Source organism: Netta rufina (genome assembly GCF_964035555.1).
Source record: "Netta rufina genome assembly, chromosome: 1".
NCBI classification, from domain to species: Eukaryota; Metazoa; Chordata; class Aves; order Anseriformes; family Anatidae; genus Netta; species Netta rufina.
In genome coordinates, this window is record NC_140123.1 from 173,767,677 (window position 1) to 173,794,372 (window position 26,696).

Below are 26,696 nucleotides of genomic sequence, written 5' to 3' on the forward strand. Positions count from 1 at the left end.
GGTGCAGAGCACAGCACTGTATGGGCTGCTGCAGGGAAAGTTAACTCCATCCCAGGCAGACCCAGCACACAAGGAGAGATTGAGAGCCAGGACTGTTCAGTCTGGAGAAGAGAAAGTTCAGGCAGACTTTATCAACATGCATAAATATCTGATGGGGCAGGGGTGGAAGCAAAGACTGAGCCAGTCTTCTCACAGGTGCCTAAGGAAAGGACAAGAGGAAATGGGCACAAATACCAGAAATTCCATCTATTTCCATATACATAATTCCATATGTATCTGCATGTGTGATCAAATGCTGAACCAGATACTGAGAGGTTGTAGAATCTTCAATCTCGCAGACACTCAAACTCAACTAGACTTGCTCCTGCAAAACCTGCTCTAGTTGACCCTATTCTGTGCAATGGGGTTGAAAGAAACAGTCTCCAGAGGTCCCTTCCAACCTCAGCAAATTCTGCACAGAACTGATACAACCAGTAACAAAAAGTCCTCTCAGACCTTGAGATCCCATTAAGTTTGTTTGGCAATCAGTACGAAACAATAAAAATCAGAGGACTATTTGCTCCTTTGTGGATCTAGGTTTGCCATTTGAGTCTTAGTCCAGTAACTGTTATAGTTATACCTGCAAACCCTTTGACTGTGGAGCCACAGGTCCATTATGTCAGTGAACTGTACCTGTGGTAGAATCATACCTTCAACTTCAAGAAAGAGGAAAATGTGGCTTTCTTGTATCCAAGACAATCATTATAATACTTTGTATTTGGGAATAACAGTTTCTCTAAGATTTATTATGGAGTTGGCAACTTTTCCCTTCCCTCAGAGGAAGAGATGAACTTCCAGTCTTTTTCCTATACTGTCAAGCAGGTAAGTTCCATACACTATTCATGCAAAACTCAGTCTGGTGGATAGACTCTGACAATGCTTATCCAGCCTGTAGGTTTGATCCTGTAAGCAGGAGAATTGTTGGTCAAGTTTCTAATAAGCAAAAGGGCTTTATGTACCTGTACAGTTAACATTAGATGAGGTGGAATTCAGAGGTGCTCAAAAACTGACTTCAGAGACAAATGGGGCAGTTCACTACATTTGGGAATTAGCCCCGGTTGTTAAATACAGGTCCAGGAGCTTTTTAAATGGACTGAAGAAGATAATCAAATTTATGACTATGTATCAAAGATGGTGGAAATTTAAAGATTTTATGAAAAGATTTGTTCAATAACAACAAAAATTTTAGAAACCAATTCCTACTCAAACCAAACAGAATTAAATGTGCATTGAAATGTGCAGATCATTATCTATTACATCATTTGGTGTACTAAACGAGCTTGTTGGAATAACAGGTAAAGAAATACAGTTTTTAGTCAAGTTCATTTACTTCATTTACCTTGATGTAAATTGGCTCCTTGAAAAAGTTTACAAAATTAATTGATGCACTTGAAAGAATTGCCCCTTTCCACCAGCATTGCAAGTGTAGATTGCAACTCCATATACTATAGAACAACCAGCTATTAACATAGTTTTTCACATTTTTTCCTTTACAAATTAGCATTGTAGCGATCTCTGTTCAGAAAGTCTTTATAAGCACGTTTTGCATCTGTTTTATTGTGCGGGATTCTTCCAAATGGTTCCAGATCATTGAAGCAGGCATCAAACACTTCATCCACAGCTTTTTCCGCAGTCTCTCTGCTAACTTTTCGAACAGCCAGAATGGAACGAATTGCTCTGTCTCGTACACAAGTCTAAAGTGGGAATTAGAAAAAGAAAATGTAATTATTTAAAAAAAAAAAAAAAAGAATAAACCCATTTTTTTCCCTTTTAAAAAAAAAGATTTTGTCAAGTATCAACTCCTACTATATGTGCAATAATTTTGTGTCACAGAAGAGTAAAATAACATCTGCAATAAGCATTAAAAGACATTTCTGTTCAAATTTGTTTTAAGTATGTGTTTTAGTTTTCCATACCATTTCCATAAACTTCCAGATAAGAAAAGGATATTCCTCTCAACAGGAAAAAAAATAAAACTTGAGATTTGTTGTGGGTACCAAATATTTGTACAACTCAACTTGCACACAAGAGAAAATATGTCAAAAAGAAACATACATAAATCCCAGTTAGTACTTCTAACCCCCTTTATGTTGTAAAACATAAAGGAATGACTCCTCTAATAGTCTTTATTTTGATACCTCTCTTTATGACTACTTTTGCTTACACAGTTTGTCTACTAAAAGATAAAAACAATGTAAGCATCTCCAGCTATAAGCTGACCACTGCTCTAGAATAAACAAAAACAATTATTTGGGATTCAACCTGTACTCTTCTCTACAAGTAGAAAGAAGCAGCTCCTCCAAGACATGCATGGTGTGACTGGTACCCTCTGTTCCTGACACATGGTAATATGATTAGTATAACCAACGGTAAGGCACGCGTGCACAATATGCAACTGGGCTGGTCACAGATCACTCTTCCCTCCCTTTCTCCCTACGTCTCTGGTGCCAAGGTATGGGGGCACCCACTCACAGGGTTATTAAGGCCATTAGCATTATTAAGGCTCAGGTGCTGGGTCGTCAGGATGTGGTTACACCCATCACATAACTGTACAAGCACATGGAGCTTGGAACTGGGACACACAGAACTGGAAACTGTCTACAAGATCATGCAACAGCAAGCACTGAAAGCTAGACCAGCACTGCTGCTGGACAGCAAAACCCGTGAATCCTCTGGTGCCTCCACTGTCATCTTCCTGGAGGACTGAGTGAGTGGCTCATGTTCTTTTAGGTAAAGTCTGAGTCTGGCTTATGATTAATACACTGCTGACTAATCAGAATTTGACCTGATCTGCAGGGGGTCCAGGTGACTGAAAAGTCCGTGGAACTAAGAATTCTAGAAATTCTATGTAACTGTCAGCTACACTAAGTGGCAGAAATTGTAGATAACAACCTATGCTGATTGCTAACATATTATGCAACAATAAAGTGTAAAAATAATATATAATTATAACAAAAACCCCATGGCCAGTTGTCATTCTTTCAAGGATCTCTAAAACAACCTGCCTGTCCCTGTAGTGCTGGGTGACAAATGGTTATTTAGACCCCTTGTAATCCAGTTTTCAAACACTTAAGAGTTTTATGGCCTTAGAGTATTGCTGCTACATTTCCTGCAAACCCCATTTTTGTTGGGTTCTTATTGACCATCCATTGTCAGTGGTAATGCTATAGGACATGACAAGTACTCTGGCATTTCACTTCAACAAAAATAATAAAGGTCTTCAGAAAAAATAATAAAAAATCCACCATGAACCGTTAAAGGTTAATTAAGCAAAGGTTGATTGAGTAGCAGGTCCACAGCTTATTCACAAGCACTGGTCCTGTCACACTACTGCTCTGCAAAAACGAAATTGCTGGGGAACACAGAAGAGATGAACAGTAACAAACTGACACTAATATCAAAACCTATGAAGAAGGAATGCTATTACAGACACACTTTGCAGATATAACTGATTATGCAAATCATGAAATTAAATTACAGACTAAAGTTACAGGAGGGTCCTGTACCCTGAATCTGTAAAACAGCAGAAGGAGCTAACAGTGTAAAGGAAACAGTAGGAGTAAGGAGGAGGATTAGGAAAAAATAATGCAGAAAACTGAATATTAGGAGGGTTCTACTTTTCATTGAAGTATTCAGTCAGCTGCTGCAACTGCAAGACACAACAGGAAACAATACAGTTTCCTGGCCAGACCAGACAAGATCAGGCTCCCTATGCATACCCCCTCTTTCTGTCCCCCCACCGCCTGTTAAGAACATACTCCTGTCAGAGCAATGTGAGGAAGATGCAGATTACTCTGCAGCAATCAATGTTTCATGCAGCTGCAGTTCTGTTCTCGTTAGTAGAGAGATTTAAGAAAGAATCCAGCAATGGGAAATACATACAGAAAAACTGAGTGACAGGAGCCAAGAATGAGGCAGTAGGGAAAAAGAAATAACAGTAAAGAAACAAAATGCGCAAACCAGACCTAGTACACATCCAAAGAAAACATGAGAAAGGAAAGGTGAGGGGCCTTGAGGAAGCTGAGACGTAAAACAAACAAGAACTAAGTAGGGCTCAGTAATATGAGAACAAAATAAAGTGGGAGAAATGCAGGGCAGATAAAAGCTGTACAACAGTATTATGGATTCTCAGACATCTACTTCTTTCTGCAATGGAAGTATCGCAGAAAGTGTAAAAGGCAGTGATCGACTATGTAAAGAAGGCTCATAACAAATCAGTAGACGTTAATATCCATGGTCTTTACCTGATGGTGTGCTTTTAATCCAAATTTAAACCTGGCTATTTCATTCATCAGTGTACAGTCTCCACTGAGATTAGCAGCTCGAATCTAATGAGGAAAAAAATACAGTGAAATAGAAGATCAGAGAAAGACGTGGAAATACAAAGTTAAAAAAAAAATAAAGATAACTTTTTTTCTCGGTATCTTTCTGTTGGCTGCTGATAGAGAATATTCCCTTCCCACTTGTACTTATTAATACCTTTTTTAACCACCCACTCAACCCCAGTGAACGCAAAGTGTTACTGCTCAACATGTAGGCTTCTACAGGGCCAAAAGCTCGCATATTCTCAATGCTTAAATGATTGAGCAGAAAAGATGATACTTACATATACGGACTACTAAAAGAATATAGAAATTAAGATTCTCCTAAAACCATCTAGATTAAAAACTCATACAAGAGTCTGGAAGAAACACAGGAACTTTTCAAAGAGTACCACCTGCGATACCCAGAGGAGCAGGAATCCAGCAATTATACAGAATGGCTTTACTGATACCATAAGAATTTAAAAAGTGAGGTAACTTTTTATCTACAAAAAATATAAAGACAATACATGATGACGTGAATCTTTTCCAGAGCAAATATGAATAAAATTAATGTTTATGAAATCTGATCACATCAATTCACATCAATTCTCTTAAATCCTATTTATACATGAAACCAGGGCATATCTTAAGTCTGGAATCAAATATGTTCTCAAAAAAATACATACCAACTCTGTAAAATACTGTTATATCATTTTATTTTTAAAAAGTATAGTTAAGCCATCTAATTCACTCAGTGACAGAAATGTCATTTCATAATATTAATCATAAGGCAAAGCTTTTCAGTGGTCAAACAACAGGAATTACATCAGATATCAGATACAGGCACAATACGCAAGTTGTGTATATAAGAGAAATCCTTACTAGCCTGTGTTCACTGTTTAATTTCACCTACTAATGCATCAAATTTCTGAGGCCTATCAAGCCCCACATCCCCACATCCGCTGAAATGGACATGGAGTCAAAACTAAAAGCATTATTAGCAACATCACAATCAAAAAAAGTGAGAAGACGAGATTACTGTTAACCAGAAAATATAAACCAACAAAAAATATACCCAACAAACAGATTTGCAGGAGAGAAAAGGAACACTATAAATATTCAATTAAGATGTGAATGTGTGCTAATCTCCAACTATTCTTATTTAGTAATAACCACTTCTTGTTATGCTTGCACGCACAGGGACCACATTTTACTTAGTATGACACTGACATATTAATATTTGTGAAAACAAGATACTTGTTCTCTGATTGAAGCTGTTTAAGTTGATCAGACAGAAAGGACAAAACGTATTAAGAGAATCAATCAAATGAAGTTTGTATAACAGGATACCTAATTAAACATGAAGCATCCCTAACAACCAGCAGCAATGAATTCAATGGCAATGTTAGAAGCATTTTAACTTACCTCTGAACAGGCTAAGTGTTTGACGTTTTTAAACCAGTCAACATGTGCACGGCAGTGATCAAAAGCGTGTATCAATTCATGCGCAACCACACGGTTCATATGGGATTGCTGGCGAATGTTGTTCTGACACAGAACAATCTGTAGAAGGGATATAGGTAGTCTTTTCACCAAGTTTCTTAGAGACCCATGCAGAACACCTACAGCAATTAGACTCTTTAGATCAATGTTTTTTTATCATCAGCAGCCCCACCATTCTTCAGTGTCCCAGCAGTGCCCAGTTCAATAGAGCAGAACACCTTTCACATATCTATTTTCAGGACTTTAACTCAGGTATCAGCATGAATAAATCCAGTTTTCTTTTTTTCATCTGGGAACGGGACACTAAAAAAAACTGTAGCCTCCTGTAAGAGGACAGTGTCTGATTCGGTGCCTACCTGAGATGTGGCAGAATCAAAACCTCCACTGACACAGCCATCACAGTTTTCGCAAGAAAAGTGCCGGTCATTGAAGACAGTGCTGAAAGGTCCAAATGAACAAAGTTTGGGACAAAGTCGAGGAACTCTGCTAAGTCTGCGTAATACGGACGGTACTACACAAAAGGGGACGAATTAGTTTACGTACCAACCAGATTGCTTCATAGCCGCAAGAAGCAGTTGAGCGTATGGATCTAGAAAAACATTGCTGCAATCAATTTCTCTAGAGAAAAGTTTTGGAAGTCGTCTATAATCAAAATACGGAGGCAGGGAAGGAAGGAAGCGCTGTGTACGCAAACTCATGCTTGCTAGCGTTCAACCTGAACGTGACACAAATGGCCCGGCCACCCCCCCACCACCCCGGTCACCCACTGAGCCGCGTCCCTAAGCACCGCGCCCACCCTTTCCTCGAACACCCCCGGGGACGGTGACCCCCCCGCCCCCCGGGCAGCCCGTCCCAGTGCCCGCTGCCCCCTCTGAGCAGGAGGCAAATCTCCTCGCGTCCACCCCGCCCCTCCCCTGGCGCAACCTGCGGCCGCTCCCGGCCGAGCCAGGGGTGGGCTCAGGACCCTTACTCGTCTCCAGGCTCATCCGCAGCATCAGCTGGCAGCGGTTGTGAAAGGTGAAGAGGCTGCGCACCAGGAAGCCCTGCGGCTTCTTCTTGCGGTCGGGGAACAGCCGGTACCCGAGGTCATCCTCCTCCTCCTCCCCCCCGCCCGCCGGCGGCGCGCCCCCCTCTGCCGCCATGGCCGCGCCCCCCCGCTCCCTTCCCGGCCACCCTCCCGGCCACCGTCCCCGGCGGCAGGGCGATGGCGCATGCGCCGCATTCCCCTCCTCTTCCTCCTCCCCTCCCGCCGCGGGAGGCTGCATCGTGGGAGGAGGCCGGGCCGCGCGGCGGCGACGGCGGCCGGCAGCGGCCGCAAGAGGCGGGGTGTGGCGCAGGTGGGACGCGGCCGGGGCTGGGGCCGGGGGGTGTCGGTGAGGGGCCCTGGGCGCCGGGTGGGGCGCAGGAGGCTCCCGCTGAGCCCCGGGCAGCCCCGCGGTGCCGGGCGGGGGCCGGAGCGTGGCGCAGGCTGCCCGGAGGCGCTGTGGGGTCTCCTCCTTGGGGAGTCTCCGGAGCCGCCTGGGCGCGGCCCTGGGCAGCCTGCTCTGGGTGTCCCGCCTGGGGCTCCTGGTGGGCTCCTGGGGGCCCTTCAGCCTCAGCCGCTCCGGCCTTGCGTTTTCTGTTACTCTGAGATGCTTCGGAGCCCCAGAAAATGGCAAGGTTTAACGTGCCGTTAGGTTTTGAGTTGTGGAAGAGTGTTATTTTAGTTATTGGTAACGAAGGAAAAGCATCTTTGCCTAGGTGCCGCTGCCCGCAGTGTGTGGCGTGCCCGTGCCAGGTCACGTAGGGTTCCCCAGAACTGCCTGAGAGCTGTGGAGACGGCTCAGGACACAGCAACAGCAGGTGGAAAAACTAAAACACCCGTTATACTTGCAAATATGTTCAAAAATGCAGATTTTTGGCTTCATCTGAAGTTTCTTTCCACTTAGTTTAAAATAGACCAAATAGAAGAGATTAGGACAAGTGTATTGCTAAGGCTAAGAAGCGTGTTGCCATCTGTGCACGTATCAGTGAGCAGCACAGCTGATGCATCAGGGTATGTGCTCAACTGCTTGCTCCCAAGGATGGAGAAAGCTTTCTGTTTGGGTAGCATTAAATCATTGCTAACCATGCGGTATGTCTTATGCATCTTTTATGAGACTGCTACCTATAATTATGGGCAGCGCATTGTATTGCAGAAGTCATTACCTTGGGCCCATATATTTTTATATTTCCATACTATTATGTTGTTATCTTGCACACACGCTCCATCTGTGTGTGAGTATATATGAATATATAAAAATAAATGAACAGAACTTAGTCCTTTTTCTGCCATAACAACTTTGCGTGCAGTATCTCCATAAATAGCTTCTACTTACACGTGAGGATTGCAAAGGGTCCTGAAGCTCTTTCAGTTGAGAAGTTACTATCAACTATTCATAGTGTTTTTGATAAAGTTTGTATTTAGTTTCATCCTGAGCTAATTAATCATCGTTGTTTTCAATGTATGTTTGCTTCATCCTTTCACTTTTTTTTTTTTTTTTTTTTGCTATGGATTGTTGTTTCATTTTTTTAATTGCAACCAAGGATGTTTTTAAGGCTGCTTATTACTCATGATTTGTCATACCTGTGATAATAAAATGTCTTTCACTTAAAAAGAAAATTCAGACAACAAAACTCATGAAGACGTATAAGCATTAAAAACTATTAAACAGTATTTTCAGGACTTGAAGGGCTGTGGGTGTGTAGAAAGAGCACATTCAAATAATATACTGAGTTGCCCTTCATCTATATTATGTATTGCCGCCTCATGCATTTACTCTTTCCTGTCCTAAAAATGCATGCATATCTAAACATACGCAGTTTCTAAGGGCAGAAAATGCTTTTGGGGTTGGTTTGTCAGAAGCCTTGTACGTCTTAATCTGTAGTTGAGACTTAACGTGGAGTATTCTTTATTCTGTCTTCTGGGAAACACTACAGAAATTGCTTTGAACTATCATAGTTTATTATTATCCATTATCACCTTCAAGTCTTAGAACTTACACTAAATTGGAGCATGACTTATAATATATATATTTATATAATCTAAATTATATCAGAACAAATAATGTCTTCTCTTTGTTCCCTCCTCTCTCCCCCCCCAAGACATTTAAGTTGTGTTTCTTTATGGTTTCTTCCTATCTAATGTTTTTACTGGGTTATTTGGGAAGCCTGTCTTGCATGCAAGTCAGATTTCTTCATTTTGAAGGAGCTAGCTTCCTTCAATACTTACTTTGAAATTCTGTTTAGGAAGTTTTCTCCTTGAAATTTGGCAGGTTACAATGACTGCACCAAATAAAGCACTGGAGCTACAGCTGCAGATAAAGCAAAATGCTGAAGAGCTGCAGGATTTTATGAGAGAACTGGAGAGTTGGGAAAAAGATATTAAGGAAGTAGATTCTGAATTAAGGAAACAAAGTGGTGTTCCAGAAGAGGTAAAAATCGATGGACTTACAATTTTTATTAACTCAACTATTCGTTACATGACAGCGTTCTTAGTAACTTCTTGTTCCGTTCTTTTTCTTCCCTCCCATGAAGAGTCAAGCTACAGAAAGATAATCCTTTTGCAGACTTTTTATTTCAGAGAATCCAGTTAACTTCGGCAAAATTACACATGTTGGCTTATAATATTTGAGTAGATGGTATGAGCTAACCCAGCTGACTTGTTCCTCGTCTGAAGTAGATCGAGGATTCCTCTGCAAATTGTTCCACCAACAGAGCTGTGGGGTTGTAGCTTCTGGAGTTCATGAATGCTTTGTGACAATAAGTGTTTAATCAATTCCAGGTAGACCTAGGAGAATATTTCTATCTGTAGCATCACTGTTATTTATTTATTGTGGTCTCTTAATATATTAATGCTAGTTTTTCAGTGATACTCTGCAGAAAGTTGTTGTAAAACTTAACCTTGTATGACAAATCACGGAACTGTAGGGGTTGGAAGGGACCTCGAAAGATCATTGGGTCCAACCCCCCCTGCCAAAGCAGGTTCCTCAGATCAGGCTGCCCAGGTAGGCGTCCAGACAGGCCTTGAATATCTCCAGAGAGGGAGACTCCACAACCTCCCTAGGCAGCCTGTTCCAATGCTCTGTCACCCTCACCATGAAGTTCTTTCGCATGTCACTGCAGAACTTCCTGTGCTCTAACTTGCAGCCATTGTTTGCATAAAATACTTGTTAATTACCGTATACTGAAAGATTTATGCTTGTCTTTAGTGGTTTTGCAGAAATTCCTGAGAACAGCTTGCTTAATGGATTTCTAAAGTCAAACTAGCCAGCAGATACAGATATTACAGAAGTAGAAATATCTCTATATATTTCTATTTCTATTTAGAAATAGAAGTCTATCTATTTCTAATAATATTTCTATAATATCTATACTGTAGACTATTCAGTACAAGTAAATAATAGTTATTCTGTTTCGTAATAAATTACTTATTTCAATCTAGAATTTACCACCAATTCGAAACAAGGCTTTTAAGAAAAAGAAGAAAAGCAAAAGTAAAGTCCCATCAAAGACAACCACTGAGGAAAACAAGAAAAACAAAATCAAGTCTTATGATTATGAAGCATGGGGAAAACTTGATGTGGTGAGTCAGGATATTTTCTTGTTAATTTAGTTTTCTCCCTAGGCACTTCTGTTTTGAAATCAGATTTACTCACTGTGCTGAATACTGTATGAATGTAGAAAGTAGCTTTTTCCCCAAAAGGGGTTAACTTTAACATGCAGAATAATGAGAAATACTGCAGCTTCCTATTGATTCTGTTTTCATCCAGCAGATTTCTCTTCACTTAAAGTCAAATACAATCTTTTATCAATAGGCCTGTTAAAAGGTTATAATTCTTGTAGAATCTAAGACTAAACATGGCTGTCAGTATTAGAAGATAAGTCTTGTGAAATGTAGAATGCAGAATGAAGAGGACTTAAGGAGTAGAGATTTTTAATCAGATGACTCATTTTCTTAGTCTTACTTGATTTATTTTGTATTGATAAGTTATAATAATAATAAATTTTGTCCCTTTTCAGGATAAAATACTGGAAGAACTTGATAAAGATGACAGTACTCATGATTCTGTGTCTCCAGAATCAGACTCTGAAGAAGACGGAATTCGTATAGATGCAGAAAAGGCTCTTGCAGAGAAGGAAAAGGTAATAGTATTATAAATGTTTATTATCTACAAAATAGTAACTTGGATGTAGGTGCATTTGTAATTTGTTTTAAAAGATTGTCTGCTGAGATGAGAGTTCTGCTGGAATGTGCCTGCTCTTCAGATTTTTTTTAATGTCTATGTTCCTGCCCATTATTCCAACATACAGGATTCTGACTACATTTCTGTTTCTCCTCATCACTGATTGCAGCAAAGGCTGTCACTCTACTTAATGTACGCTTATAATGATCATTGTATTCGTGGATTTTTTTTTTCCATTAAAAAGTTGGACTGCTTTGTAGAATTGCTGTATAGATGCACATGCTTACTGGAGCCTAAGGTATAAGTGCCCCAAGTGAAATCCCCAAGAATTTAAGATTGCTCCCTTTGTGAGGCCTCTGTGTCTCCGAATGATGGAGAAACTCATATGTCTCCACTGGCTTGGTAATGGCAAGTTGGTACCAGTTAAGTTTTTTACCCTGTTTTGCAAATAAAATACAATGAGACCTATCTTATGCTTCACTTTCTTAATGGGCATAGCAAGGATTTCTTTGGATAAAAAGTACAAAATCTTTAGTTGCTTTCAACAAGATGTTGATCAAACTTTGCCTTTGGGCAAGATAATAGGTATACAAAACAGCTCTTCTCATTGTGATCAAATCTGGGAGGAAGAAATAATAAATGCTAGTTGTCTGAACAACATTTAAGATGTGTGCCAAACAGTTTTCCACCTTGGGGCAGAAAATGCTTTTGCATTTGTGGAAGGAAAACCAAATAAATGCTGGTCTTTAGCTTTTCTCGGTATACAGGATCCTTATTGGGCATGTCATGCTCACCATCAGGGGCCTCTTGGATCTTGCTACAGACACACAGTAGATCTTGGACTCAGCAATGTTTCTTTGCAAGAAAAATGAACAAATTCTCTAAGGTTCTCACGTCATGGTTTTGTCCTACATGACAGATTCAAGCACCAGAGACATGTAGTCAAGCCAGGATAATAACTTTAGCCCTAATAATTTCCTCTTCAGAGTGAAAGTAGTAATTTATTGCATTCTGCCTTTTAGGTGCTTTCTTGTATATATCTCTTTATCTAAGACAGGAATACCCCCAAAATCAAACAGGAACACTTTTCAGCAGTACCAACAGTATCAACTGACCAAGTAGCTCTCTTTGTTGGCATAGGAAAATAACAAAAAACATACTTTGCTTTTGTGTGACTAGTGAAAGCTTTACCTGTTCTGTGTTAACACTTCTTTGTTTTTTAGTGTTGTGAAGAGTTTCATTTGTATGAGAGTTCCTTCCTCCCAGTCTTGGGCTTGCTAGGAGACCAATATAATATTAGAAGTTTCTGTTAATCGTGTTGCATGCTGAATGCTTAATATCTGTGACCTGATACCATTGTGAAAGTCTTTTCAGGACTTTCCCCAAATAGTAACTAGGAGAAATCTGAATTTTAATAATACTGGGTGGAATGAATAAAGAGCATTAGATAAAGAGCACCTGAACTACATCAACTTGTAAGGTAGCTAGTCTAAGATAGTTATGTAGAAATTTATGAGGTTCTGAGAAAGTGTATTTAAAAACAACCATCTGATACCATCTGCCAGTCCATACTCTTCAGTAGAATTTCTTAGTGGCTTTGTTTTGTTTTTAAATTGTCTGCATGCATGACATCTGCCTACTCTCCCTACTGCTGTGAAATTCCCAGATGTATAATCTGCATTCTACACAGAGGAGAAATTGAGATATCTGTGACTGTTATCATTTTGGCAGCAGATAAAAGCCATGTCCCAAAAGAGATGTAAATTAGAATATTTACCTAGGAAAGGGAGGATGTCAAATCTAATCTCTAAAACCTGAAAAAACAAAACAAAACAAAAACAAAACAACAAAACAAAACAAACAACCAAACTTCAGTAAACTTATATGGCAGTTCAAACAGCTTTGTATGTACTACTTCTACATTTGTAGAAGTGACCTACAGATACTGAAAGTTAGCATAATAAGAACAATTTACTGTATAAACAATGGTAAATATTTGGGATAGAATATTTAGTATTTTAGTTACAAGAAGTGTTTCACAGTAAAGCAGTAATTTGTGAGAGATGTTAATAAAAACATTTGAGCATACTAAAATACAAGCTTTGATTACTGATTTTTGGTTAAAAAAAAGAACAAAAATGTGTCTACACAGTAATTTGTTAAAATTACTATTTTCTTCTTATTTACAGGGTAACAACTACTTTAAACAAGGAAACTTTGATGAAGCTATAAAATGCTACACTAAAGGGATGCATTACGATCCGTACAATCCAGTATTGCCCACAAACAGAGCATCTGCTTTTTATAGAATGAAAAAGTAAGACCTGTATTGTTAAATCCTTAATACTTTTTTCTATGACATCCTACCTTCAATTTTCTTAATGTGTGTGTGTTTTTAACTTTTGATTATATTACTTATCATGCTGTAATATGTAGGCCTATGTAAGGCTGGTTTCAAATTTGCTTTGCAGTTTCGAAGTGTAATAGGAATTGCTGTGACAAGGAATCTGGTAGTTTCTGTCATCTTGTTTTCCTTCTGTCTTTTCATGCTTGAAGTTCGCCACCTTCTGTGTTACAGCACAAGACTTCAAAAAAAGGAAAAACAGAAGTTTAGCATCCAACTTGCCTTTCTGGTTCTATGATCTCTATTTTTAAGGTTTTAATTTCTTTTGGGGGGAATTAAGGGTATAGGGGAGTTGGTTATTCTTTTTATTGCAGTAGAGATTGCTGACATCCGTTTTCCTTTGCTTTTCACATGTATTCTGAATCAAGAAGTGTTTAAACACTTATTCTATACCCCTTGTGAAGCCTGAAAATTTATCACTTTAGGAAGGAGTAACTTGCTGAGGTTTTATTTTTTGTTTCCTAGATGTGTTCACTAATTCACTTTTTTTTTTTAAATAGGTTTTCTGTTGCAGAATCTGATTGTAATTTAGCACTTGCTTTAGATAAAAATTACATAAAGGCTTATGCCAGAAGAGGGGCTGCTCGCTTTGCTTTGAAAAATCTTCAAGGTGCTAAAGAAGGTGGGTCTTCTTTAATCATTTCTTAAAAAACATGCACATTGTTTATCTGTGGGCTTGCCTAAAGCTTGTATGATTGGTGTATTTGACATAGGAATTCAATTTTCATATTCTGTAAACAAAAATAATGAAATACCATATTGCATATCCTTCTGTGAGGGTGAAATTCAACCAGCAAGTCTAAATGATTACCATAGGTGTCCATAATTAAAGAATAATCCAGTATTAAATATCTTAGTGTTGTTTGTAATATCATGATTTTTAGGTAACTACAGAAAAGGGTTGTCTCCAGAAGAATGCTCTTATTTTATACTGTGGTTACAGGCCTATAATTCATACTTGAAACATTGTTTTCTGATCTTCTCAGATTATGAAAAAGTTCTAGAGCTGGATGCAAACAACTTTGAAGCAAAAAATGAACTGAAGAAAATTAATCAGGTAATAAGGTTGATAGGCCCCAACATAAATTAATACATCCTGTTTAGTTTGTATCAATTTATAACAAGAACTGAATTCAACACAATCTGATATGCTTTTGCTGGCACTTCAAGTTCTCTGAAGTCAAAATCTGTAATTTAATGTCTTCTAGTTTTGGAGGTATGCATACATCAGTGTAATGGTGGGTTGGCAGATTATGACTGGATGTGTACATGAGCTTCTCTGGCTTTTTTAATCTTCTTCCATCAGGTGTTTTTTCAAGTTCTTGTCTTAATGATTTTTTTTAAAGTCACGTTTAGTGTTTTGGTACAAGGTAGCAGTACAGGTGTCAGAAAAATTATATATTCTCTTGGTAGCAGAGTAAAGCTAAACTGCTAGGCTGCTTGTAGTTCCACTGCTTGCTGTGCTATGCCAGACCAGAAAGTCAGTTTAAGCCTAGCAGAACAGAAACTCTTCTGCAAGTCTAACCTCTTTCGTGACAGGGAAAGAATGCTTATTATTATGATCTTACTAAATTATAAGAGTATCTAGCATTACCTCTTCAACAGTAGTTTTTAAAGTTCTTTACTTTAGATCTTTACTTCTTAAAAGTTTAGAATTTATTTTAACTCCTGTTCTGAAAATGTGTGAGGGAAATACCTACTGAGAAACAACATTTTTGCAGGCTCTATCATCAAAAGAAAGCTCGGGACAGAAGGAGTGTGAAGATCCAGTTAAACCAGAATTAACAGACAAAGAGAAGAGGCGCATTGAAGACGAGCAGCTCAAGCAGAAGGCTGTTACAGAAAAAGATCTCGTAAGTTGTAACTTTTAATGGAAGAAGAGAACTAGCAAACTAGAGCATAGTCTTGTGCTGTTAGCTTGTTAGCTCAAATTAAATTTGATTCTGTCCTGAACGTCATACATACAGTGTGCTTGATACACAGCTTAATTGCTGTTTCAGGCTCTGGTGGTTGTGGGAGGAAGGGGAGTCAGGTTCAGTTCTGTTTGGAATCTTCTGGGGGAATAATTGCAAGTTCGCTTTTAGAGCATCATTTGTACATGATAAATTTCAGATATATAGTAAGATAAAACCAGAACTATGTTTTACAAATAGCCCATTTGTCCAGTATTATGTGCATCTTGACTCTTGTCCAGCAAGGGTTGTAGACTATCTTTTGTTTTCAAACCACTGATGACATGGTGAAATGTAGTTATAAGAAGAACTTAAAGGAGTACAGGCAACAATGACAATGTTATTTCTGATAACGTTATTTCTGGGTATATTACCTTGACTCATAGTTGGCTTGTTGATTTTTCTCCCTCCCCACCACTGCAATTAAGAAATAACTTTACCTACTAAACTATAATTTTCTTACTATTCTTTTATCTACTTAACTTCTGACTTTTTATAAGTTTTCATTTTTCTTTTACTGGTTGTAAGAGGTTAGTAGGATTAAGAGTAGGGAAATAATGAAAGGATACATTAGGTAGGTAAACGGAACAAAAAGGGGCCACAGTAACAAAATGCTATTAGCTTTGGCTACAGAACCATTAACTTTGGGTGCAGCCTGGCTTATAGTGCACATCAAGAGTAAAGAAATATTACACGTGCATCATCTTCTCTGCTACTACTTTCATCACTGGCAAAAAAAAAAAAAAAAAAAAAGCAGAGGCTGCAATTTGTACTTAACAGGATCAGTGTTGCCAGGAACAGCCCTACAGTCATTCAACTGTGCTGTCAACAACATACTGTACTAGACTAAAATTTCTTTACTGTGGCACCTCTCACCTCTCCTTTTACTACTTAATGTACCATTTCTTTCTTTTCCAACTAATCACCTTAAACTGTAGAGATAGCATTACTTTTAATCCATGAAGTACTGGAAAAAAATAAGAAATTTTTGTGGTCTACCTCCAAAGGGTTTAGATATGAAAAAATGTGATAAATACCTGTATTGAAATTTGTGTTCTTTGTGATTCATCTTCTTGATATTGTGTCCTTGTCTACTAAAAAGAAAAAAATAGCTAATTGCACTAGATCTTTCTCAACGTTACCTTTTCTCCGAACTTAACTATAACAGGGTAATGGTTATTTCAAAGAAGGGAAGTATGAGGCTGCAATAGAATGTTATACACGTGGTATAGCAGCAGATGGCACCAATGCACTTCTGCCAGCTAACAGAGCTATGGCCTATCTGAAGATTCAAAAGTAAGTAGGATTGCATGTACTGTATTGTTTCTTTATTTCTAATATAAGAAATTCTGTATGTAGTTCTGAACTAGAAGGAAGCCTGATCCAGTGGGTTTTCACCCAAGTTTCATTAGTCACTTGTTGCAATTCTTTCTAGAATTCAGTATGGAATAAATCATACTGAAAACAACAAGCGATTTAAAAACAACCGAATATGTGGGATCTCATAATGTATTTCATAGGAAAGAAGTTCTGAGAAAATAAAATAACATCAGTTTGAAATTATAATGAAACCTAAGTGATTTTTTTTTTTAAAGTTTGACTTCTCATTCTTTCACACATGTAAAATTCTACATATTTACCTTTATCAAAGGACCGGCACCTTTGTCTTTTTTGGCTATAAAAACAGTCAGCTACTGAGTGTTGCCCTGTATGAAAAAGTGGATTGCAATTGCTAACTTGAAAAGGAATGGGTAGGAGCTTTTTCTGAGAATAAAGTAATCTTTAAAAATACTTCTCTAACTCTAATAGTTTGTACGTGTAATTTCTCTAATTAAACTTTTCTCACGTAATTCAGTAACAGTAGGAAACAGTAGGAAATGCATACTTTCTACCAAATGAGCAAAATTCCAAATGACTGTTTTTGAAGTCTTTGAATTTTGTTTCTTTTTTTTTTTTTTTTTTTTTTTGCTTTGACTCCCTGTTGATATAGGAGTTTAAACCTTTTAAATTGATGATAGGATGAGAAGCAGAGAGCTGAATGTTTTATCAGTCATCTCTTCTAATGTGTTGTGGCTGACCATGTACAGACAATGCACTGATCTCAAAGTATGCAATTATTAAGTAGACTGCATGGGTACTATTTCCATTTAAGCCGTAGAGGATACCATAATGCAAGTAATGTCAGAGAATCAGAGGAAGTGATACTCTACTTGAATGGCCAAGAAGAAAACTGATAGTGTGAGATAAATCGGTGTATTGTTTACACTTCAAAGAGGACTCAAACATGAAATGCAACAAAAGCTCATTGGTATTCTCATCAGCTCTGTAGGTTTTTGAGAGCTGAAAAAAATGTACTGTTTCTGTAAATTTAATGATAAATGGAGAGAAAAGGAATGAACAAAAATACTTTAATATTCACACATTGGAGTCATGATCAAACATAATTGGAATGACTTGATCTTAGAATGAAAGAAAATGACCTTAATACAAGAATATGCTGACTCATAACTTCTGATATTGTTAAAAATATGCTCTTTTATTTTATTTTCTGTTCTATGTTTTCGATCAGTGGTATATAGGTAATTAAGGTCTTTGTATTTTAACTTCTGTGTAGCTCTGTCTTTTAAGTTGAAATTGCTTAATTTGAAACTAATCATTAATTTTGTATTATTCTTTTGCTGAGATATGAAGAGGCAGAAAATGATTGTACGCAAGCTTTGCTGTTAGATGCCTCCTATTCTAAAGCTTTTGCCAGAAGAGGGGCTGCAAGAGTTGCTCTTGGAAAGTTAAAAGAAGCTATGCAAGGTATGACTCTGAATTAGGATGTGTGATGGGTAGAAGGACATAAGTAGAAATAGTAGAAGTAGATAAGTAAAAGGAGGTCCTGATTTTTGTTTTTAATCTTAAAATAACAATTAAATAACGTGCTGACTAGCTGAGGTTTCAGTGCAAAAGTTAGGATGAATGGGCTTAGTTGTTTTTCAATGAATATGTATAACTTTTATAGTGGTGTTCATATGATAGGAGGATGGGCTTGTGTGAAGTTACAACAATTGCTACTTAATAGTAATAGTTTGAAAAATTAATGTAAAACTAGATTAAGATAGATATTAGGATGAGTTAGCTGTCTCTAAGTATTTTATAGCTATGAGAACAAATGGGAGGTATAAAAATTTGCCATTAGAAAAATTAAATTCACAAATTTCAATTCGTAACTTGAAATGCGTACATTTTTCATATGTTGTCTTTCACTTCAGATTTTGAAGCTGTTCTGAAGCTGGAACCTGGAAATAAACAAGCAATAAATGAACTCACTAAAATAAGAAATGTATGTACACAAATGATTTTTTTTTTAATGTAAACCTACAGTAATATTTTTTTCATTCTTTATTATGTAAATTTTAACAAATAATTATTTCTGAAACTTGCAGTTTTTCTGGCAAAATTACATATTTAATTTTTTTTTCCAGGAATTAGCTGAGAAAGAACAGTTAGCTCAAGAATATAAAGAATATCCTGCAGTATTGATAAAAGAAGCAGAAATAAAGAATATAGTGAAACTCATTGATGATCCATCACTCCTGAAATCAACAGTGAGTTTTTTTTTTTAAAAAAAAAAAAAAACACCTTTGTGAATTGCTATGTATAATGATGGGAAAAAGTAGAGTTTAAGTTACAATCAGCTTCTTGCATCTTCTGATAGATATATACTGCATGTGGAAATCTCAAAAGTTCAGAGATTTACTTTTGTGATATTTTTTCAAGAATGTAACTTCTGCATTTGTGTGTGTTCAACAGTATCCATAGTGTAAACAGTGCTATACAGGAAACATGGTGTGTATATATATCAACAGTATGAAATAGGGAGGCAACTCCACAACCCTCTCCCGAGTCCTAACATTATAGTTGAGAGTAAATGGGTGGCTAATGGGTAAATGGGTTCAGTCTCTCATGTTTGACTGCAGACTTGAGAAAGCTCTGGGTAAATGTCCCCTCTCTTTCATCAGCTGTTTCCAGTTCCTATAGCAACTGCTGTAGTAACAAGGCATGTTGCATACCCATCTCATACATTGGTATCACTCAGGGCTACTGTGATAGCTTCGAGCCTGCAGTTTCATCCATGTATGCTGTGAAATAGCTGAATTATTTTTTTTCAAGAAGCAACATTTTTAAAGTCTGAATTATCATTCTGACTATAACCACTGATGGGTTACATATGACAAAATATGATGATACGGAGTATGCATTCTTGTGTAAATACAAAGTGTGTTCAAAATGTGGCTAGTTTTCGTAGGAAATATGTGATTATTTTGATACCTTTCCTTTAAAGTATTATATGCTCTACAACCAGATGGTAAAAGTATATGTATTTAATACACTATCTTTAGAAACCTAAATTAATTTATTGTGAAGTAGCTGAAATATGACACCTGATTATAGACAGTTTTCAGTTTGGCTGCTAAGTTGAGATACTAGGCGGCATTTTTTCTGTGTAACCCTGTAATTTTTTTCTGTGTAATCTGTAACAAGTACAGATTAAGTATCTGTGTTCTTTGTACTGCCCAAAGAAGAACTGTAACTGTCTCATATCGAGTAGGCACTCTTAGCACAATGATGAGGTGTCATATTGTTAAAGCAAACCATATATTGTCTGTTCATACCAATCATACAGGGCTTTTTGGGCATAATTTAAAGCAGTTTGCAAATTGTTGTGAAGACTTGCAGAGGGTTTATGTTAGAGCTGGGCAGAGAAATCTGCCATCTCTAAAAGTATAAATTGTTGAATATGTTTAGTTTAACCATGTATATTTGCATCAATATTCGTAGAGCAATTTAGATTCTATTCAAAGAATTCCAAAGTTACACTAACCGGTGCTTCATAAGACCTAGGAACGTGGTGGTAGGTGATCAGAAATAATGGTGGTCATGCAGAGATGAAACGAACAAGCTGAAGCATTTTAATTACTCAGCATGTTCTCCAGTGGTAGGATTATTACCTTGTGTTGTATGCAACTTGGTCAGCCAGGAGGCCTGAGTTACAAATATTTATCTCAAAATATGAAGTTGAGAGATAAGTCATATGTTTATGGGTACTTCTTTGTTTAGCTAAATTACAAAGCTTGATCAGGTCATTGGTCAAAACTTTTTTTTTTTTTTTTTTTTGGGGGGGGAACCCCCAAAACTTTTTTTTTCTTTTTTACTGGAAAAACAGAATACAGATTCTGAGATACTGTAGGGGTATGCTGGTTTATAACAAATTGAGCAAATGATAATATTAGACTTCCTGTAGAAAGTCATGAAGCTTCCTTTTTTTGCCATTTATCTTCACTAAGTGTCTCCTGTGTGTTTCAACATACATGAAACTGGTTATGATGAAATTGTTTAATTATAAACAGGAGTTTCTCTGGTGCCAATACAGTGTATATTTATGTTGACATAAAGGCTTACATGCATGACATCAGGTGTGTGTTTTGTTTAGAAGCCTTTGCGAACAATACCCATTGAAGAAGTTGATGACGATATGCCAAATAGTGATTTCCCCAGCACTACTTCTTTCGTTAATAACTGTACGAATTTGACAAGTATTGAAGCAACAGAGAATCTGGATCAGGATGATCACTTAACTACAATGGACATTCCAAAAGCAAAGCAATTAAAAATAGAAGAAATCGCTGATACATCACCATTACAGTAAGTATAAAAATTCTGACCCTCTTTTAGTAAGGTAGATGTAGTTGAAATATAATCTTAATTCTTAAACTTCTACACGTGATGAGATATATAACATAATTTGGAGAATTTGAATTAAAAAAAATATGCAAAGAAACGTGCAGTTCTTACATGTCTGTCTCTTTGATCAAGTAGTGGTAGAAACACATATAGTCTGTTAGTGTCGTATGAAAAGTTAGTAGTTGCTCTTACATTTCAAAGAGGAAGAAACTGGAAATATTTTCCCATATTCCATATTCACTTCCTCGTGCACTGTATCTTTCCTTAGTACCTTTTATGGAATCCTGATTGAAGAGTTTGTGAGGACTGCTTCCCCTTGCCTTTTTCAGCTCAGTCAGATGGATTTACCAGGTGTTGAAGAAAAAAGTAAATTCCTTAGTCATTTTATAATTTCTGAAAAAATAAATGGACTTAACTGAAAAATTATAGGACAAAAAATAGTGCCACTGTAACCAGTATTGAAATTGAAACAGGTTGCTCGCTTGCCATGGTACTGTGGTTTAACCTCAGATGAACCTTCAGGTCAGTCAGATAACGACAGGAAAAGTGGGAATGGTTTTAAAGTGAAAGGGGAGATTTAGATTAGAGGTTTGGAGGAAATTTGTCATTCAGAGAGTGGTGAGGCAAAGGAACAGGTTGCCCAGAGAAGCTGTGGATGCCCCATCCATGGAGGTGTTCAAGTATTTTAGATTTTTTAGGATTTGAAAGGTCTCCTGTTAGGTCTCAGTGCAAAATTTCCTTTAATGTTTTCTAGATTACATACTTTGAAATCTCTCTTCAGGCTTCCTGCTAGTGTGAAAGGAATTTCACCAGTGTTGCATCCATCTTTCACTACAAACAAGCAGGCAGAAAAGGAAATCAAAGCATCATATAGATCTGCTTCTGCAGTCCCTGCCATTCCTGCAAATTCTTTCCAGCTTGAATCTGATTTCAGGAAGCTGAAAGACTGCCCAGAAAAACTGTATTTGTATCTCAAGGTATGAAACGTATTATTGTCTGACAGTACTTTGATAGCATCAACTTAGGCGAAAAGAGTAGCTATGGTAGATTGTCTTAGCAGCGTGAAATAGTCCCTTTCTTTAATTGCCTGCACATAATTATAAGTAGCGTGAGCTGCATCCGAATAGTTCTCCTCTTGTGTCTGACTTTTCACTTACCTCATGTAGAGTACAGTCTCTGTATAATCTGTCATCTTTTAAGCGTAGGCCCTAAGTCTGTAAACATATGAATATGTCAGCAAAGTGTAATTCTGTTTTCTTCAGATGAATGCTTCTAGGGTAATCAGACATATAGCAAAATTCTTCTCCCTTTATATTGAAAAAATACTTGAAACACATCAAGAAACAAATCAATCTACATCTATCAGCTTCTGCTGATACGTGTGTGTGTGTGTATATATATATATATATACATATATATATATGTATACAAAAATTGCTTAGAATGCTTTTTTTAAAGAATGTAGCAAAAATCTTCTCAAGAAAAAAATAAAGCCAGACAAAACACATAACAGTAATTTGTTAGTTTTCATGTACTTCCAGCATTGCTCAAGACATCCTAAATATTCATTTATAATTCTTATGACTCAAATGTGTTTTTTTTTGCCTAAATAACATACCTTTCTTAATTTTCCCAAAGCAAATAGAGCCTTCGTTTTATCCAAAACTGTTCCAGAAGTCCTTAGATCCAGACTTGTTTAACCAGATACTGAAAATTCTACACGACTTCTACATTACGTAAGTTAAGCTTCTCTTTTGTTGTATATTGCTTGTTGCTATTCCCATCCTGCCCCTCACTTTTGGGCTTACAAAATTATTTTGAATATGTAGCATTACATGAATCCGGGTACAATACTTGGAATGATTTAATTCTTCCTTACTAAGAAATTAGACATATCTTGAAAAGTCAGAAAAGTAAGGAAATAAATAGGTTCTACCTAGACTAACCTGTTAGTAACATTTAGATAGAATGAAATAATTTTTGTTCATGTTACTATGTATGTCCCATTATCACATATGGTTGCATGATATTAATTTTGTCTATTCCTGAAGCTAAGAAATGCATGTGGTTTAATTCTTCTATGCCATGCCTATTGTGATACACTCTGAATTCTTAATTACCTGCTAGAATTTTACAGTAGCTTGTAGTAAATGTATAGGAGCTAGAAGTTCTAATGTGAAAGGAATGACAATTTGTTCTGAAATTTCTGTCTCTGCTACCATTTGATTCTTAAATTTCATTTACCTGTTGGAAGCAGTTTGTTACTTACATGGATTATGCTGTGAGCATGCATTCAAAATGCTGATCAGTCCTTGTTTTATGGAGAAAAGTAAATGTAAATGAATATTAGGCTTTTTTTCAGTTTCTGTAAATGCCCATCATTTGTGTGACGAGGCATTGTCCTATATTTGTGGTATGACTTAAAAAGGCTAGTAAGCTTAAGTTGTTTGCAGTAAGGTAAAAGGCATTTGTTCTGTAGGGTGATAGAACAAGTTACAGAAGAAAAACACTCTTAGTTGTTAGTATTTGTAGCAAAGATGGTACTTGCTTACTACTGCCTGTTGTCCAGAAGAATATAAAATGAACAAAATCTAGGAATTGCCTATACATATAAAAATGTCAGTAGCTGTAATGAGGTGCTTGTTATGACAAGGTGAAAGCATTAAATCATTTAATAGCTATTCTGTACATTAACAGCAATCATTTTGCATCAGTCCTTTTTTTTTTTTTTTTTTGTACTTCTCTGCTCTTGGTCTGTATTAAAAGGATGCTTGGATAAATATTTCTGGTTTTGGCTCTCTGCTAAGTCAGTGGAAGAATGCACAGGAAAGATGAGAATGGGAAAGGAATTCCATTGGTCCTTTCATTTCCTGAAGTCTTTAATATCACTTGCAGCTACTGAATCTTTCTAATCAACAGTAGTTATTTTTATGTTTCTAATAATCTTCTACAGGAAAGAGGAGCCATCACTCATCCTTGAAGTCCTCCAGAGGCTATCTGAATTAAAAAGATTTGATATGGCAGTAATGTTTATGTCAGGCTCAGAGAAAAAAAGTAAGTAGTTCAGTACCATCTTCTAAAACTTGGTTTGTTGATACTGTATTTTGCAAGAAACGTGCAAAAGAGGCTACTATTGTTTATTCCATGAAATAATAACTTAAGATTAGTTACTTGTCTAACTCAATGCTTTTTGATTACTTTAGAAGCCAATGTGAAAATATATCACTTTTCTTAAATATTTTGATCATTTATTAAGACTTGAAAAAATACAGCTAAATCCTTCTGGTTTTGTCAGTAATACCACCACACTTTATTCTGATAAAATAACTTCTCATTACCACTTCAGTTTGTAACTAGCAATGCTACAAATTTATGAATTTGTATGAAGTCTTATATCTCAGGTCAAGGTGTACCAATTACAGTTTTCACAGCTATGACCACTTCAGCAATTATGATTTTAGTGCTGTCAAAAAAATCATATTTTTTTTTAGCAAGCATATTTTTTTTATTTTTTATTTTTTAGAAACAAAGCAAGTGTTTCTAAACCTCTGTCCTGTCCTTGAGGCGTCACTTAGATTAGGTTGCAATCCAGGCTGACACTGGCTTGAATTCCAGGTTTATAAAACTGTGGTTTTCATGTCAAACACTTCTTGTTTTACCATGCCAGACAGACTAAGTAACAGTGAGACACTCACAAGCTAAACTTTTCTTTAGGAACAAGTAATGTTAGATTTACTCTCTACAATTAAGTTTCACTAATAACCATTATAATTTGAAAATTTTGTTATGTGAATCTCCTTAAAATAAAATTACTTGTTTGACTTACTGAAGTGCAAATCAATTCCACTCAGGAATTGCCTTCACACCATAACCTGATGTAAGCTTTATCTGCCATCTGGCATTAACTTTTATCTTCTGCATTTAATGGTGTAGTGCCAAGATAGTAAACAAAATAAAATCTGTCTGTTTACGTTGTCAGTATTGTATATCCATTTAAGGAAGTGTTGTTAGGCAATTCACGAGCATCAAAACAGAGGGTTTCTCTCTGCTGCCTTTCTTTATCCTCTGAGTAATCCTAAAAACGTACTCATATTTCAGCTATATAATGCTGAAAACCCTTACTCACAGAAGAAAGAGTTGAACTAATTTACGTTCTGACTGTTAATTGCAAAAATAATGGTTTGTGTTGGGATTTTTTTTTTACAGTTACACAGGTATTGTTCAGTCATGTGAAACACATGGGGTTGAAAGATACCCAGGTTGAAGAATTGGAGAAGAAATACGGCATTTTCTCTTAGTTTAGTGAGTTCACTGACATTACGCATGTAAATTGCTGTTTCCACATTTTTGTCATGTGGAAATCATCTGAAGAAGCCTGTAAAGACTGGAGTTCTGTTGCTTTTGTATAAGTAATGAGATTCTTGAACTTGATTCACCGGAATGGCAAGTAGCTGGAGAAAGTTCTGCCGTCACGTTTGCTGTCCAGCACCTGAAACAATACAGATCTACATTCTTCAGTGGAATCAGTTTGCCTAAAAAACAATTGGATCGATTGGCATTCAGGATTATGACTACAGATGGTGATCTCTATTAGAAAGAAAACATATATTTATACGCATCTTTTTTGGTAAGAATCAAATGGTGTATATTACAAACTTGCATGTTGTTTTTTTTTTTGTTTTTTTTTTTTTAGAAATTAAATGTTGAGTTGAAAATACCAAATACGTCTTTTTTTTTTTTTCTTACTCTGGTGCCTAAATCACTCCTCTAAGGACAGACCATGCCATAACATCCATAACATATAATCCGCAAAGAGAACCTGAGTTACAATAAGCAAAAAATTCCAGAATTCCTTTACTTCAGCTTATCCAAAAGCATTAACAGATGTAAACCTCAACTATAATTGCAGAATAGAAGAAAGTCAAATACTATGAAATTAAAAAGTATGGAGAAAACCATACTTGTCTTTAGAGAGCACTTTTACAATAATCTTATCACATTTCCAGGTCTTCCAGGTCTTTTTTTTTCCTATCCACATACAGTTCTTAAGAAGCGTCAGAAAGCTGAGCAGAATATCTTTCCAGTATAAAGAAGACAAAGGCATGAAATCACATCATTTTCTTAGATAAGAAATAGCATCAGGCAAATGCATAATAGACTGTTCACATGGCCAGAAAAAGGAAGTAACAGCACTTAAAAATACAATTTAAGACATAATCAGTGGCGGGCTATTTAAATCAGGCGTTGCCACCGTTTTAGAGCCATTTGCTGAGGCGATCGGCTCCGGGGCAGACGTGTTCTGCAGCGGAGCAGGGGACCGAGGCGGGCAGGGCTTTTTGTCCGGCATCGAGGCCACTCGGGGGAGCCGCCGGGACCCGGCTGTGCTCGCGAGGGAGGCTGACGAGGCGAGGGCGGAGCCAGCAACGTCAGTGGCGGGCTATTTAAATCAGGCGTTGCCACCGTTTTAGAGCCATTTGCTGAGGCGATCGGCTCCGGGGCAGACGTGTTCTGCAGCGGAGCAGGGGACCGAGGCGGGCAGGGCTTTTTGTCCGGCATCGAG

At 37.2% G+C, this 26,696-nt stretch overlaps 2 protein-coding genes across 2 annotated transcripts; one reads left to right on the forward strand and one right to left on the reverse strand.

Moving 5' to 3' along the window:
• Window positions 1-368: 368 nt before the first annotated feature.
• Window positions 369-6,961, reverse strand: ATP23 (ATP23 metallopeptidase and ATP synthase assembly factor homolog). The gene is made up of 6 exons (XM_084283096.1): window positions 6,817-6,961; window positions 6,390-6,435; window positions 6,203-6,284; window positions 5,769-5,906; window positions 4,284-4,367; window positions 369-1,733 (listed from the first exon to the last, which is right to left on the reverse strand). Exons 1-6 carry the CDS (start codon window positions 6,839-6,841, stop codon window positions 1,530-1,532), a joined length of 579 nt encoding a protein of 192 aa, XP_084139222.1. The 5' UTR covers window positions 6,842-6,961; the 3' UTR covers window positions 369-1,529.
• A 95-nt stretch (window positions 6,962-7,056) lies between these two features.
• RPAP3 (RNA polymerase II associated protein 3) lies at window positions 7,057-25,852 on the forward strand. Its single transcript, XM_084306368.1, has 17 exons — window positions 7,057-7,183; window positions 9,140-9,298; window positions 10,309-10,449; window positions 10,887-11,009; window positions 13,240-13,367; window positions 13,955-14,076; window positions 14,441-14,511; window positions 15,176-15,307; window positions 16,575-16,702; window positions 18,090-18,211; window positions 18,664-18,734; window positions 18,877-18,999; window positions 20,886-21,097; window positions 21,918-22,113; window positions 22,775-22,872; window positions 24,090-24,190; window positions 25,343-25,852. Exons 1-17 carry the CDS (start codon window positions 7,058-7,060, stop codon window positions 25,432-25,434), a joined length of 2,145 nt encoding a protein of 714 aa, XP_084162494.1. The 5' UTR covers window position 7,057; the 3' UTR covers window positions 25,435-25,852.
• The last annotated feature ends 844 nt before the right edge of the window (window positions 25,853-26,696 follow it).

What these genes read in the sequence shown, in the direction of transcription:
- ATP23 (XM_084283096.1), bottom strand. Translation starts at nt 6,841, where the DNA reads ATGCTGCGGATGAGCCTGGAGACGA. An exon ending in GCGGATGAGCCTGGAGACGA is followed by an intron (nt 6,436 to 6,816) that starts GTAAGGGTCCTG and finishes ATGTTTTTCTAG; the next exon opens with ATCCATACGCTCAACTGCTT. An exon ending in AACACTTAGCCTGTTCAGAG is followed by an intron (nt 4,368 to 5,768) that starts GTAAGTTAAAAT and finishes TTTCCTCATTAG; the next exon opens with ATTCGAGCTGCTAATCTCAG.
- RPAP3 (XM_084306368.1), top strand. Translation starts at nt 7,058, where the DNA reads ATGCGCCGCATTCCCCTCCTCTTCCTCCTCCCCTCCCGCCGCGGGAGG. An exon ending in AGAGGCGGGGTGTGGCGCAG is followed by an intron (nt 7,184 to 9,139) that starts GTGGGACGCGGC and finishes GAAATTTGGCAG; the next exon opens with GTTACAATGACTGCACCAAA. An exon ending in GTTAAAAGAAGCTATGCAAG is followed by an intron (nt 18,212 to 18,663) that starts GTATGACTCTGA and finishes CTTTCACTTCAG; the next exon opens with ATTTTGAAGCTGTTCTGAAG.